General features: G+C 36.9%; 1 protein-coding gene across 1 annotated transcript in view; it reads left to right on the plus strand.

Moving 5' to 3' along the window:
• LOC129231572 (spartin-like) overlaps positions 1-15,961 on the plus strand; it is a 37,661-nt gene that overhangs the window by 1,612 nt on the left and 20,088 nt on the right. The window contains exons 2-4 of the mRNA XM_054865933.1: positions 4,491-4,676; positions 6,141-6,642; positions 6,797-6,967. Coding sequence (XP_054721908.1) covers positions 4,497-4,676; positions 6,141-6,642; positions 6,797-6,967 — 853 coding nt within the window. The 5' untranslated portion in view covers positions 4,491-4,496. The remainder of the gene's footprint in view (positions 1-4,490; positions 4,677-6,140; positions 6,643-6,796; positions 6,968-15,961) is intronic.

Genomic DNA, 15,961 nt, shown 5'->3' on the forward strand with positions numbered 1-15,961 from the left:
CCGTCGCCGGAATTTTTTCGTAATTTAAGTTTTAAAAACACAATTGTAGGCCATGTTTGGGAACAAACAGTTTTTTGAAGTTGAAGATCAGAAAAAGTTGAATTTAGATGACTTTCGATGGTGTAGGGAAAAGAAATTTTAAGGCTTCTTTCCCAAACTTTTTTCGAAAGTTTAGGTATAAACGGCGAAGTTTTAGACGCTCTTTGGTTAGGAGGGAAGGTTCAGGGATCTTAGAAATATTTTCACAGTTGAAGCCCTGAAAACGATAGTCAAGACGATCTCTTATAGTGGGTAGTGGGCGTTTTTCCAACATTGCAGTGAGGACCCTCTCCTGGTAGTTTTTCGACCTTGAAATTGTAAATATGCAATTGTAGGCTATCGTTGCTGACGTTAGGGGAAAAAATAGTATTTAGATACTCTCCCTTGCTTTCAAAATAAAAGTTTCAAAAACACAATTTTAGGCGGCCTCTATGAAGTCCTGAAGGGATAAGGCTTGAGGAGAGTCTTTTTCTTTTTCAAAACCATTTGACTGCTTTGGTTTTCTGTACAGAAACTTTCAATTTCCAGCTGGATATTTATTTGAAATACGTCTGCGACTTCGATAAAAGCACTTTTAACATTTTGAACCTACTTAACCAGGGGTCGATCCAGGTTTTATTTTTTGGGTCCCCATTTTGTGAAAAGGCAAAATATTTTTGTGAAATTTCGTTATTTTTGTGAAAAAGCAAAATATTTTTGTGAATTTTCTTTATTTTTGTAAAAAAGACCTTCTCGTGATTTTTTTCTTGGAAAAGATTATATTAAAGCATTTTTAGCTGTCGTATCGTTATAGAAAAGCCCTAGACAGGTTTCAGGGGTGATTGCAAGTTCTTGAAGAATACCTGAAAGCTGTCAAGAGAAAATGCGCTGGGGGACGGGGGAAGTAAGTCCCTTAACATTTTATTCGTAATTTGACACATACATTACATTTATTGCTTTTTACAAATATACATATGCAAGGCACACTTTCTTAAGGTGAAAGTCTCACAACAGATTTCCTGTTTGCCCCTCTCAAATACTTTAAGAGCAATGAAAATTGCACATGCTGCTGAACGTAATGATAACTCTTAATAAATACAATATGAACAGACTCAAAGATATCACATATTTCTTAACACAGAAGTGAAATACTCATTAAAGATTCCATGTATGTGTTTGAAAAACTTAAAAGTAATTAAAACCCAAAATAATACTGCACCAGCATTCAGCGTTTAATTTTTTGACTGTTGACGTTCTTACAGAGTAGGTATTTCGTTTAAAACTTTGCAATTTAATGATGTTAATAAATATATAAGAAATTTTATTTGTTTGCCTCTTAACACAAGGTACAGTAAATATCAAAAATGCGAAAAATTCGTTTACCATGGTCGATGTAAGGAAATCAAGATCTTCAAAACAAATAAAAATATAAAAATAGCATGCAAAATAATTTTATTTTAAGTAAAGTTATTTTAGAATTGGATTTTGAAACTCAACACAAATTAATACTAAATATATATTGCGTAATCAAAGTAAAATTTAAGATTTTCCTGAAAACAAGCTACCAATCACAAGTGTCCTTCTCCTGTCCCCCCTCTGACGCTCTCAAGCAAAAACACCTCACGCAGCAAGCAAAAGATAAGATGGGGAAGGTGGAAGAGGCTCCCGCGTAGATGCGTACACATTTGCGGTTAAAAAATATTGTGAAAAGGCTGCCTTTTTATAAATTTTTGTGAAGGGGCTGCTTTTACGACGCGGAATTTTGTGAATGGGGTCGCTTTTGCGATGGGGAATTTTGTGAATGGGGCCGCTTCTGCGACGCGGAATTTTGTGAATGAGGCCGCTTTTGCCATGCGGAATTTTGTGAAGGGGCCGCAAAGCGGCCCCAATTTGGCGCTGGATCGACCCCTGTTAACACCAGTGACGTCGCTGTTGGGGACGGGACGAGGTTGTACCCTTCGGGTGTCACCCGTATGTAGGGGGAAAATCAAAGTGAAATGTGTAAAATTTCAAGTTTTTAAAAAATAATGAAGCTAAAGTGCATTCTTAAGACTACTAATTTAAAAATTTTCCGTTGGGAAAACTCCCGAACTGCCCCTCCCCCTTTTCCTACACCTCATCATGAAGTGAATACTATTCTCAGAATTAGGTTCATGTTGTCAATACTTAAGCCTAGTCGTGAGTTCCGGTAAAAAAAAAAGAGTTCCATTATCTTCACTTGTGTTTGAGATATGTTTGACATAATTAAAAGGCCATCAATTTCATACACACCCTTACTTTTTTGACCTTTCGACGGCCTATTGTATGAATTTCATGTTTTCTTTTTTTACATAGAATATTTAAAGTTTTTTTTTATATTTGTGGGGGAAGGGGTGGGACACACCACAAATTACCGCCCCAGGTGTCACCCATGCTAGGTACGCCATTGTTAACACTTATACATTAGATCTATTTTTTCACTTTATTATAAATATCATGCCTCCTGAATATCTTAATAAAATTTTTTGTTTTACTTTTTTTTTCCCGAACATTCAAGTACTTAGAACTTTTGGTGTGATTGTTCCATTACAATATTTTAAATCTTTCTCGCAGTGTTTCAGCTTTTTTTTCTATTTAAAACATGCTTCGGTCATCCAGGTGAGGTTTTGCATTTAGAAAAAAAAAGAAATACTTTTTTTTACTTTTATTGTATTTGCTTGTTTATCATCTACCTGTTCATTTTTAAAACTGTCTTCTGGTCTCGATATAGTTTTTTTTTTTTGAAAAAATGTACATTGAGTATCTACCCTTTGCTCCCCGCCCCCCTTGCCCCTCCGTGAAAATTCGAAATGACGGACCTGCTACGAGGTAGTTTAGGCTCCTTATAATTAGCAATGCTTATTCTTTGCTTCTAAGCTTTCATTGCAGACAGTTGCTTTCCTTTTGTGTAAGCAAAGTTCATTTTGACTCAATTATCTAACAATTTAACATTTTACAACTGTATTTCACAGAATAAATTATGTGTTACGTAACTGTGGATTATCATTCTTTTTTGGAATTAAAACAGTAATAAGTTCCCCCCAAATAACGGTTTTTATTTTAACAAATACAAATTTGTATGGGGGTTCGACTCTCAATTATTGAGGGGTCCCCCCCCCCCCCGCCGCGACGCCTATGGAGCCTTTTAATATATTTAGGCTTTTTAAATTATTTTTCTCTCATACAACTACATCTCATCTACAGGAGCCCTTTTTAAATGCAAGATAGTGTGAGCTTGTGAATGGGATGCATGACTTTGTTTCTATAAGCTCAGATCTCTTTGCAATGGAAAAATAGATTCATTGTTATCTCAAACCACGTCTTTAATATTTATTCCTGTCTTGCACTTTCAAAGCTTTTTTTTTTTTGGGGGGGGGGATAATTACTTACTGGTTCTAGAATCTGTTCGTCAGTATCAGGCCCAGACTGGCTCCTTCTGGGGTGGTCGGCTAGGTACTGGAAAGGGGCCCCCTGGTATGGGGTTTCCAGGGTCCCTCCCCACAAAAATGTGAGAAAGTTATTGTTTCAAAAACTGCTTTTTCTTTTTGGACATGTTAAATAATAAAACTTAAGTTAAATTTATGTATAAAAGACATGTGTTTGAAGTTTTCCTTGACTTCCTTTAGTAGAACGAAATTTCATACCATTTTACAAAATCTATTAAAGGTGCGTTATTTTATTTATCATCATTCCTGAATTGAACGTTTTTATTTATTTTTTTTCTTTAACCCGGGAGAACTCGCATCGGGCCTCTCAAGCCCGGTCATTACAAAAATACGCTGCCAAAAATCACCCCTCCAATGGAAATGAATGACGTCCACAGTAGCTGCGTTCAAGGTGACCTAAATACTGACCAAATGCTTTTTAAAAATGTACATTCCCCCTTTTCCCCAAAAAATTCTGGTTCGGGCCTCAGGAGCCCGGAGCGAGCGCTCACGCTTTTCATTTCAGATTGTGAATGTAAAGGAAGAGATTGTGAAATGCATCGCTATTTAAGCTACAAAGATGAAATGAAGAGGTTGCAGACCTTGTAAGTTGAGGTTTCAACTGATGAAAACTCCCTTAATGAAGATGATGAAGAAGAAGTTGACACAGAACAGTATAGCGATCATCAATCATGCTCAGAAGAAGATTTAGATTCTTATATCATAGAACTTTCTTAAACCTTACTTTTTAAAACATATTTTAAAGGCTGTTTATCTATTTATAATTCAGTGTTGAAAACACAATTTTTTTTCTATTTTGCAAACTATATTTACTGAAATAACCACTCCGGGCCTACAGAGCCCCCTCGCGAGCTCTCGTGTGATGAAAAGTACCGCGAGTTCTCCCGGGTTAATTTTTTTTTTTTCATTTACATTGTAAGCGGATCATTATTACTGTGGAAAGTTTTTTCTCTTTTTAATTTATGCAGAATATTATGCTACATAATTTTACTTCTTTTACCATTGTAGATTCTAATGGCTCTTCGTCCCAGTCCTGATGAAATAACGGACGAGCAATTGATGCTCTTAGAGACAATTCGAGTAAACCATGACGAAGCATATTTGTACATCTCCCAAGGTCTATCCTACCAAGAACAAGGACAGTCTTCTCTGGCCAGGGATATGTATGATAAAGGACTTCTGAAGATAGACCAGGTATTGCATTCATTCAATTTCACCATACTTTGTGACACTCAGTTGCACATCTAAGAAAGAGCCAATCGTACTTGGGAACAAAATTTAATATAAAGATTACAAAGTGCCATTGCTGAATTTTAAAAAGGAAATTGCTCTTCAAACAGGGTGATCAGGGACACTTTGGACTTGTATTTTTTGGGAAGGGAAAAATTCTCAATTGGCCGAAATTTTGCCGAAGGATAAGATACCTGCATGCACACATAAGTACATCCAATAAAATGGGGCCATCGGACATTTAAAAATTGTATTGCAATTATGTCTCCGAATTTGACGAGTTGTCAGACACAATTTGCTGAATAAGGAAAAATTTTGGGAGGTCAAGGCATAGCAGGTGCGGCAAATGTGGGGGGAGGGGGTGGTCGCACCCCCAAATTTTTTGACCAGAATGGTAAGAAATGGATAAATTCAATTTATGTAAATTGTAAACCAATCTTCATGAGAAAAATTCTGATTCTCAGAAAAAATTGATGAAATTCTATACATTTCCAGACAAGAGCACTAGTGTTTTCGGCTATTTGAACAATGGCTTGTGAATTCATGAAGCATTTGCCGGATGTCGACCTTTTCAAAACAGACAACACTAATAAAGAATCGTGTTTTATTTTAAGTAAAGATATAATCTTCTCCCCATATATAGACTAAATATTTCATACTTGTGTACTTAGCATTGCAGTGGCGCGTCGAATATTATGAGAGTCCCGTGCAGTGATGTGGCAGCATGATTTTTCACAAGAAAATTCCCTGCTATTTCGCATACCTTGTTAGTTTTTCTCATATCTTTAATGTATGTTTATTTAATGAGTGTTCATCGCTTTCTTATGCTAGAAACCACATTTCAGCTACTCAATGCATAATATGCTTTCATAGAAACTTCTTAAACAAACGCTTAAAAAACAAAAAAAAATTTCATTTCAACAAATACCTCTGCAGGGTCTGATTACCGCACAGGTCAACTACACCTGGGCCTGGGGCCCCAAATTACTTGAAGACTTATGCATAGCATTACAACTAAGATGTACAAAAAAGACATGTATTTTTAAAATAATAATAAGAAAGTAATGACTTGTTAATAGGAAAAAAAAGGGCAGATTTTTCGCCTCCAGCTCATGTGATTCCTATTCCGGGCTGACGAGTGCTAAAAAGCACAAAACTGCAGTCCTCGGATGGAATAACTGAGCTGGCGGTGTATTTTAAGTAATTCTGCCTTAGCCCTGGCCTTAGGGCGGTAACTTACTACATGATAATTTTTTGCCTGACACAGGATTTGATTTCTTATGATTATTCGTTAAATTTAGCTCATAGGTTTGTAAAATTATCACTAATAAATGTGAATAGATTTTCTTAAACATGTTTAATCCAAGACACATTTGTGAGGTCCACTAATTTGAACTTCAGTTAGTTTTCTGACACTTCTTCCGGCAGGCGCTGAACGTCCGCTGCGACCAGCCGTACTGCTCCGGGCCCAAGTGGGACAACGCGCGCAGGCTGCAGCAGAAGATGCGCAAGACAGCGCAGATGGTACGATCCGAGTTCAACGACGTGGCCAGCCCGCCCTACGCACCACCGGAGCTGCCGCCCTCGTACGATGAGGCGTGCGAGCAGACCCCCAGGAGGTCCTCCTGCCCTGGAGTGGTGGTGGCAACAGCAGCAGAGGGTAGGAGGCGCAGCACGGAAGTGGTGGAGCTGTTCTGTGTCCCGGATGAGGTGCAGCTCTTCTACGTATCATGCGATGGCTCGGTGAGCACCCACTCGTCTCACACCTCCCTCAATGTGTACCAATTCGTGGACCACGAGGATGCCGCCCGTCGGCCTCCCGCCTGGCTGCAAGTGGGAAGCTGGACCTACCCCCTCATCCCGGGGCAGTCCCCTGCCCTGGAGAGCGGATACGGGGCGTTCCTCTTCCCGGATGTGGGAGCCGGCAGAGGTGAGTTACGTCTTTGAATGAAACGGGTACTTTTCCTGCTACCCCCTTCCACACCTCTCAGTTCCAATTAGTATGGATGGAAGAGGTTTTACTATAGAATGTAGATATAACCAATGCATTTTTTAAAAGGTATTTCATGCATTTTTCATTGCAGACTCTGCGGTGGGTGTCATCCTGCCCCCCTCGGTGGATGCCCGGGGCAGGGCTGAGTTCTTGGGGCTCCTCAACTCCCTGACCGCCCTCAAGGAGGAGAAGCGAGTGGGGGTGGAGGAAGAGGGAGGCCCCGCCTCCTTCAGTGAATCCCTCTCCCGGGGGATTGTTATAGGTGGGTGCTCTTTGTCCCTGTCGCTCGATGAAGTCTTTCCATTGGTCGATAACTTATCAATTGTTTATTTATGCATATTCTCAAATAATCCTATTTGATATACTTGAATCATTATAGTCACTACTAGAATCAGTGCTGTAGTTGAATAAAAATATTTTTGGTCAGTCCACAAATCAGGCAGCAAGAAGCAAAGGGATATGAGTGCTAAAATTAAAAATTTGGGTTCAACCAGTGCAAATGGTAGGAGGAGCTCCTCTGTTTTGGGTAAAGAGGTGGTACTGGTAGCCCTGGTAGGTGCTGCTATACAGCATGATTTAGAAAAACTTTTCAATGAAAGCCTACCTAAGACTGGAACTTGAACCGAGTTTTACTAAAAACTTATAAAACTATACTTATATCCCTTTGCTTCTCACTGCCTCAAATCATGTCACCTTTTGGGGAGGGGGTATGTGAAATTATGGCAGTTTGTGACAAGGAGGTAACAAGAAGGGAGACATTACAGGTTTTTTTTAAATAAAAATATGTTCATCTTAATATCTGAAAATCTTATGTGCAGACGTTTGTCACCATAAGGCTTTTAAATGGCTGGACAGATTTTGATCAAATTTTTTGTGTGCAATTAAGTTGTGGCAAGCATGGTTCCGAAGCATGATGGATCAAATCGGAAACGTTTCTGTTAATTTATTTATTTAAACATTGGATGGTTATATCTCCCAAATTATCAATGTTTATTTTAACTTATTGTTGAGCGAGAACTGAAGTAAATATTTAACCCATTGCCAAAGGACAATAAGAAAGCTGTTAGCATAAAATATTATTTTATTTTATTTAGTTTTTTTTCTCGGTCCACAGCCGATAATTTAAAGAAAATAATTTAAAGTTAAGTGTACCTACTTTAAGCCCAGTCTGGTAAAAGTAGAACCTGTCAACTAGTTGGTGCTAACACTTCAATCGACGATTCCCCCACGCCATAATTAATGGCGACTGTTTACTGAAACCATCGAAGATTGCATGTCTCGATGTGTCGATTCAGAAAAGTTGAGTTGTCACCTGATCGACTCGAATTAATTCCACTCGTTGACCGCACGTGCTATGGAGAGGAGTACGAATATTCGCGGCAGTGGAATATGCAAATGAGTGATGGTCGAAGTAGAAGTTAGTGTAGGTGACGTCATCGAGGCATGGAATCTCATTGGTTGATAAAACATATATATTGTGGCGAGTGGCAGCGATCACTCTCTCGTTTTTCTTCTTTCAACTATCCCCAGTGGTTGGTTCTGATCGTGAAGCCTAGTCCGGCTCACGTGTGGGGGGTTTTTCCCCGCGATGCTAGCGGGGGTTTTTGTGGTATGTGATGTTTAATATTCCAAGTCCTGGAATTAGTGAATCCAGGTGAAGAACCTGTTGTGTTGTGTCCGGCCAATTAAAATGTCGGGGATGTGAGTTCCACGTGTCTACCTGTGATGCTCACCGATCTACGAATTGTGTAATGTTGCCTGTTCAGTATGGACATTCCTGAAGTGTGATTCGGCGGACCTTTTTGTGAGTCTTCAAGCTGATCCTTCGGAGTGGCAAGCGATTGCATCGACGTTTTGGTGACATTTTTATTTATTTTCTGGAACCACTTTTGTTATGATATTTTGGGGGTGTATTTTATGGGGATGTTATTCTAGTCATATTTAATAAATGTATTTTTCTGAAACATGTTTTTTGCTTGTCTCCAACTTGACATTACACGGCCAGTTAATGTTGGCTTAGTTTAAATATCTTAACTTCTGGATTTTAAACTTAACCTAAATTTATGCCAACAAAGTGGTAGCAGAGCTCGGTCGAATGTCATTTTGGTTGGAGACAAATTTGCAAAAGTTTTCAGAATAATGGAAAGGGACTATCGAAACATTAAGAAACTTAACTCCTGCAATTGGGCAACATGGTCGAAAAATATGAAAATGGTACTGATAGAAAGAGATTTATGGGAATTAACCCAAACAAAATTAGAAGAAGGTATTTCGGCAGAAATAAAGAAACGGAGGGGCCAAGCAGTGGCGATTATTTACCTCAACATAGAGGATGAGTTAAAACAACTAATAGATGATTTAGACGATCCATATGCTGTATGGACGTCATTGAAATTGAATTTTGAACCTCCGTCTTTAGCCCGTGTTGCCGGATTGTGGGAGGAGTTTTTTTCTAGCAGAATTAATGAAAAAGAAACTATTGGAATGTTCGCGGCTCGATTGAAGTGTTTGCTCCGACAGTTGGAGGAGAATGGCTATAAAATGGATGAGAAATTAAAGGGATTTCAACTAATACGTAGTTTAGATCAAAATTTTAGGGGAATAGTACAAAATATTTATAGATGGGATGAAAGTAAATTTAACTTTTCAAATGTTTTGGATGAACTTTTAGCAGAAGAGGGGAGATTAAAATTTTTAGGAAATGAAAATTTTGGAAATAGTAGTTCAAGTGTTAATGTTTTTTCTGTTCAAAATAAACACCAGACTGGGCGGAAAGTTGAAAATGTAAATAAATTTGAAACGAGAGTTTGCTTCACATGTGGGAAAAAGGGGCATATTTCGGCTCGGTGTTGGAGCAGAAAACCAAATAATCAAAATAAAGGTAATCGTAATTTTTCCAAACAAAGTAATCCCCCTAAGGCTGGAATGTTTTGCACCATCAGTAAAATATCAGGAGTGCAGGCCAACAACACAAATTTGAAGGAGGAAATACCAGTATTTTTACTGGATACAGGTGCCACGGCACATTTCTGTAAAGATAGGGACCTATTTTGTGAATTGAGGCCGGTTAAAAATACAAAAATGGAAGTAGCTGTGGGCAATGTAAATAGTCAAGTCGAGGGGGTAGGGAAAATTGTTTTCGAAATCAAAACAGATGGTAAGCTAGTAACCATCACATTGAATGAGGTCTATTATGCTCCAACACTTAGACGAAATTTGCTTTCCGGATCCAGGATAGACAGTCTTGGTTTTTCATTAAGGTGGTATCCTGGTAAAATATGTATTTTTAATAATGATGGTATCAAACTTTTTTCTGCATTTTTAATTGATAAATTGTACTTTGTAAAACCCACCTCATTTTTAAGTAATCAAAGTAGTGACTCGCCACCAAATGTAAATGTAACCGAGGTCAAAGGATTAGACCTGGAGTTGTGGCATGAACGGTTTTGCCATATTAATTATGACAGTATCTTGGAAACTGAAAAGAAGAACTGTGTCAAAGGACTTAATATAAAAAATAGAAAACGGCCAGATTGTGAGCCTTGTATTATTGCAAAGAAAAGAAGGTGTTCATTTAAGCCCACTCCAGGGATAAGGTCTAAAAGACAACTTGAGCTTCTTTTCATGGATCTAGCAGGGCCATTTCCGGTGGAGTCACTAGGGGGGAAAAGATATATTTTTTCCATAATTGATGATTTCTCAAGGAAGTCCACGATTTACTTTCTAAAGTCAAAAGATGAAGCTTTTGGATATTTCCTTAGATACCAGAGGCATGTAGAGAGAGCCCTCAACAGGAAAATTTTGGCCATAAGGTCTGATAATGGGAGGGAATTCACAAATTCTAATTTTGAGACCCACTTAATTAAAGAAGGCATCAGCATAGAAAGAACCAACCCTTATACTCCCGAACAGAACGGGGTAGTAGAAAGATACAATTTGACATTAATGAATGGGGTTAGGGCAATGCTGAAAGACTCTGGACTAAGGGAAGAATTTTGGGCGGAAGCCGCCTTATGCTTCGATTATGTCAGGAATAGAACAGTCCTAAAAGAAAGGGGGAAAACCCCATTTGAGCTGTTCTGGGGAAACAAGCCCTCAGTAAGGCATTTTCGGAGGTTTGGATGTATTGCCTACAGAGGCATGCCAAAACAAAATCTAAAGAAATTTGACTCGAGAAGTAAGAAAGGCATAATGGTGGGCTACGCAACCAAAGCAAAAGGGTACAGAATTTGGGACCCAGAGTTAAAGAAAATTTTTGAAACTATCAATGTGGACTTCAGGGAAAATTTAATTTGGGGGAAATCAAACTTGAATGGGAATGTAGACAATGATGATGATTATTCTTTTATTAAACCTATTAGTGAAGTTCTCTTAGATAAAGAGATAGATGAAAGAAAGGCTCCCACCCCTTGTGAGGAAATTGAATGGGTGAGGGATGCAGTAAAAAGAAAGACAGGGGACCGTACTGATATCTACTACTATGAAAAAGGAAATAAAACCAGGTTGAGGTCACCCAATGATGTAGAAAAATATTGTAAGAAGAATAACATTGTTTACAATCCTGAACTATTTGATTTCAAAAGTAAAAATGTACCTTATAATCCTTTGTTTGATATTTTTAATTCCCCTAAGGAACAAATGGAACCCGAGCCAGAGGCAAATTTGTCAGAAATGCTAATTCCCCAAAACTATAATCAATGCTTGAAAACCCCAGAAGTAAAACATTGGCAAGAAGCCATGTCAGAAGAAATGAAAGTGATTCAAGAAAGGGGGGTGTGGCAGTTGGTTCCCCAGCCAGTTGGTAAACCAGTACTTGGTAATAAGTGGGTCTATGACTTGAAGAGGAATGCTAAAGGGGAAATTGCCAGGTTTAAAAGCAGATTGGTTGCGATGGGAAACAGACAGGTGGCAGGAGAATCGTATTCTCAGGTTTTCTCCCCAGTTATCAATTTTTCCCTGATCAGAATGTTTTTCTCAATTCTGGTGATATTCCTGGGTTGGAGCCATTTTCAATTAGACGTAAAAAACGCATATCTTTATGCTGATTTGCATGAGGAAATCTATATGCGACAACCGCAGGGTTTTGTAATCCCGGGAAAAGAAGACTGGGTATGCCGTCTAAAGAAATCGCTATATGGTCTCCATCAATCGGGGAGAAATTGGTACTTGGAAATTGATAGGGTTCTCCAGGGTCTAAATTTTATGAAATATAAATGTAGTAACTGTGTTTATACAAGAAACAGAAATGTGTTTTTATTGATGTATGTAGATGATATAATAATTTTTGGAAAAAATGAAATCATAATTCAGGAAACAATTCAGGATTTATCAAAACATTACGATATTAAAGAATTAGGGAGAACTAAAAAATTATTGGGGGTAGAATTTGAAGAAATCAATGGGGGAATTTTTATACACCAAAATTCTTACATTAAGACAGTTTGTGAAAATTTTGAAAAGTATCAATACCCATACTCGACCCTCCCAATAGCGAAAGGTACAATTTTGTCTTTAAGTGATTGTCCAAAAACGGACCAAGAAATAAAAGAAATGGAGAAAGTACCTTATCGCAATTTATTGGGATGTTTGTCCTATATAGCAGGGAAAACTAGACCGGATATTGCCTATACAGTTAATCTATTATCTCAATTTCAAGCAAATCCGGGTAAAAGACATTGGCAGTGTTTATTAAGACTTTTAGGTTATGTAAAATATACAAATTATTATAAATTAAGTCTATCTGCAATAAATGAAATTAAAATCAATGGTTTTTCTGACTCAGACTATGCTGCAAATAGGGACGATAGGATTTCGATGGGGGGAATTATTATTTACATTGACAAAGTACCTATTATCTGGCGAACATTTAAACAAAAGTGTGTTTCATTGTCCACCATGGAAGCTGAGTATATCTCTTTGACAGAAGCCGCAAAAGAGGTGGTGTGGTTAAAAAGAATTTTAGAAGAAACATCACATTTTGAAATAGCTGGATATAAATTTAACGGGTCTGTAATTAATTGTGACAATATAGCTGCAATAGAATTTTCAAATTCCCCTATAGAAAATTCCAGAACAAAGCATATTGATGTCAGATATCATTTTTTGAGAAACTTAGTAGAGGAGAATACATTTGAATTAAAATATGTGAAAAGCGCAGAAAATCCTGCGGATACGTTTACCAAGCCTCTGACTCGGGGTACATTGAAAAAAATGTGCAAACTCATTTTTGGTAATTATGAAAATGTAAAAGTTTAATATTCAAATGTGTAAATTTTTTCAATGTTTCTCAAAAGTGTTTAAAAATTTTTTTAATTGTTGTTTGAAATATGTCAGTTTTCATGTCGTTTTGAAGTGTATCGTGCTGTGTAACCGAGAAGGGGGGAATTTGTTAGCATAAAATATTATTTTATTTTATTTAGTTTTTTTTCTCGGTCCACAGCCGATAATTTAAAGAAAATAATTTAAAGTTAAGTGTACCTACTTTAAGCCCAGTCTGGTAAAAGTAGAACCTGTCAACTAGTTGGTGCTAACACTTCAATCGACGATTCCCCCACGCCATAATTAATGGCGACTGTTTACTGAAACCATCGGAGATTGCATGTCTCGATGTGTCGATTCAGAAAAGTTGAGTTGTCACCTGATCGACTCGAATTAATTCCACTCGTTGACCGCACGTGCTATGGAGAGGAGTACGAATATTCGCGGCAGTGGAATATGCAAATGAGTGATGGTCGAAGTAGAAGTTAGTGTAGGTGACGTCATCGAGGCATGGAATCTCATTGGTTGATAAAACATATATATTGTGGCGAGTGGCAGCGATCACTCTCTCGTTTTTCTTCTTTCAACTATCCCAAGTGGTTGGTTCTGATCGTGAAGCCTAGTCCGGCTCACGTGTGGGGGGTTTTTCCCCGCGATGCTAGCGGGGGTTTTTGTGGTATGTGATGTTTAATATTCCAAGTCCTGGAATTAGTGAATCCAGGTGAAGAACCTGTTGTGTTGTGTCCGGCCAATTAAAATGTCGGGGATGTGAGTTCCACGTGTCTACCTGTGATGCTCACCGATCTACGAATTGTGTAATGTTGCCTGTTCAGTATGGACATTCCTGAAGTGTGATTCGGCGGACCTTTTTGTGAGTCTTCAAGCTGATCCTTCGGAGTGGCAAGCGATTGCATCGACGTTTTGGTGACATTTTTATTTATTTTCTGGAACCACTTTTGTTATGATATTTTGGGGGTGTATTTTATGGGGATGTTATTCTAGTCATATTTAATAAATGTATTTTTCTGAAACATGTTTTTTGCTTGTCTCCAACTTGACATTACACGGCCAGTTAATGTTGGCTTAGTTTAAATATCTTAACTTCTGGATTTTAAACTTAACCTAAATTTATGCCAACAAAAGCCAGCTCTGCTTTTTGTAATGAAATTTCCTACTGTGATATATCAATTGAGAATAGATAAAATGTAGAGAGAGAGAGTGAAGCCTTCATTTCTCAGGGTCTTCAGGGTAATTCTGTACACAAAAGATCAGTGCAGTGGAAGATCTTTATCTTTGGTGGAAAGAACAAATTAGACAATATAAGAAGGTTAAAAAGTTTTCGTTCAAAAGATCAAACTTCTAATCAGTCGCAGTTGGCTTCGCTCACTGATCGGCTGGATTACAGTAACGTGGTGGCTTTGCGACTTTGGCTATAAACAATAGAGTTGCGTGATCATTTGTTTACAGCTTAAAGCTACTGTTAATGTAATTTATTGTATTTTTTGTTTATTTGGCGAAATATTCCAAATTGCCAGGAATAGTTTTTCGTGTTTAAAGAGTTTTTAGTCAATTTAGTTGAAAAGTGTTTATTTTTACATTGGGAGGGAGGGGGAAGGGGGATTTTCGCTTATTCAGAGAACTGTTTTTACCTTTATCATTTTTTAAAACGATATTCTTTCGATTGTTTTACAGGGTGGCAACAGATCAGGGAAAAGTCAGGGAACTTTATTAATCAGGGAAAAGTCGGGAAATATCAGGGAATTTTGAAAAAATAACGAAAAATCAGGAAAAATTTATTTTATGAAGAAAAAAAATTTTTTTTTTGCTTTACAAAATTAAGTACTCTAATTCCCTACGCATTTTCCGCCAATTATCTGTTCAAAAAAAAAAGTAAAATTAATGACGTGTGATTATACACTGCTGCATTATTTGTGCATCTTTTTTCCTCAACGTCAAAGTATTGAATCCTACTTATTAACCACAGGATGGACTTCCTAAGATTGGTTCTGTGTCTGTTAGATTTATTTTCCTTAGCTTAAAATTTCCTTTTACGCTTTCAATGCTACGTAAAATAAACAACTATACATGCAAAGAGGAAGCCTTCATTAATGCATTAGCTTCTTTGCCTTTATTCCATTGTCTTGAAGTAATTAGCGTACTGTAATCACGATCTCAAGAAGAAATCTTTGGTTTTTCAATTAATACTATAAAAGCTTAAAAGTTATTACTTCTTTGCATTTTCAATTTAATTGCTAAAATTGAACTTTTAATTAAAAAAACTTTGTTTTTTGCCATCATACTATTTGTTGTCACCGCAGAATATAAAGGTTTTCTTTTCTTCAGACTTAAGTGATTCTTTAATTTTATAACCAAGTTGTATTCTTTTATATGTTTTGAAATTAACTAATTGCTTTTTTTTCTTGCATTTCAAAGTTGTTTGTTACAAAAGCAATCTAAGATTTTTTTTTCGTTACATACTGAAATAATTTTAAAGAGTTAACTTGTGTACTTAAGTAAGTATTTTTTTTTTTGTTAAAATGCTGTATTCATTCATTAAAACCTATGTTCTTGATTAGAGAAAAGCTCCCTATGAATGGATGTCAAATGGTTTCATCTGTTTTGCATAAATATGTCAATTACTTATATAAGAATAACTACATTACTTCTATTGTTTCACTATTACTTGTGATTCTTACAACAATTATTATACTGTTTGAAAACTTAGTTCAAAATAATTTTAATTACTTTTTAGTTCTTAAATACACATATGTTTTTAAGAGTAATTTTAATAGTTTCTTAAAATTCTTACGCTAAGTGGTTTCTGGAAGTGAAGTAATTTTTTTTTTAATTTTCTATAATCTTTCCATTTTAGAAAAATTTAATATACTGTTTTGTAGGCCCCCCCCCCAAAAAAAAAATTGACTTGATACATTTTTTTAACCATTTTATTAAAAAAGTAACATCTTTTGAAAATATATCTTTAGTTCAACAACTTTAC

The sequence above is a fragment of the Uloborus diversus genome, chromosome 1 (genome assembly GCF_026930045.1).
Source record: "Uloborus diversus isolate 005 chromosome 1, Udiv.v.3.1, whole genome shotgun sequence".
NCBI lineage: Eukaryota > Metazoa > Arthropoda > Arachnida > Araneae > Uloboridae > Uloborus > Uloborus diversus.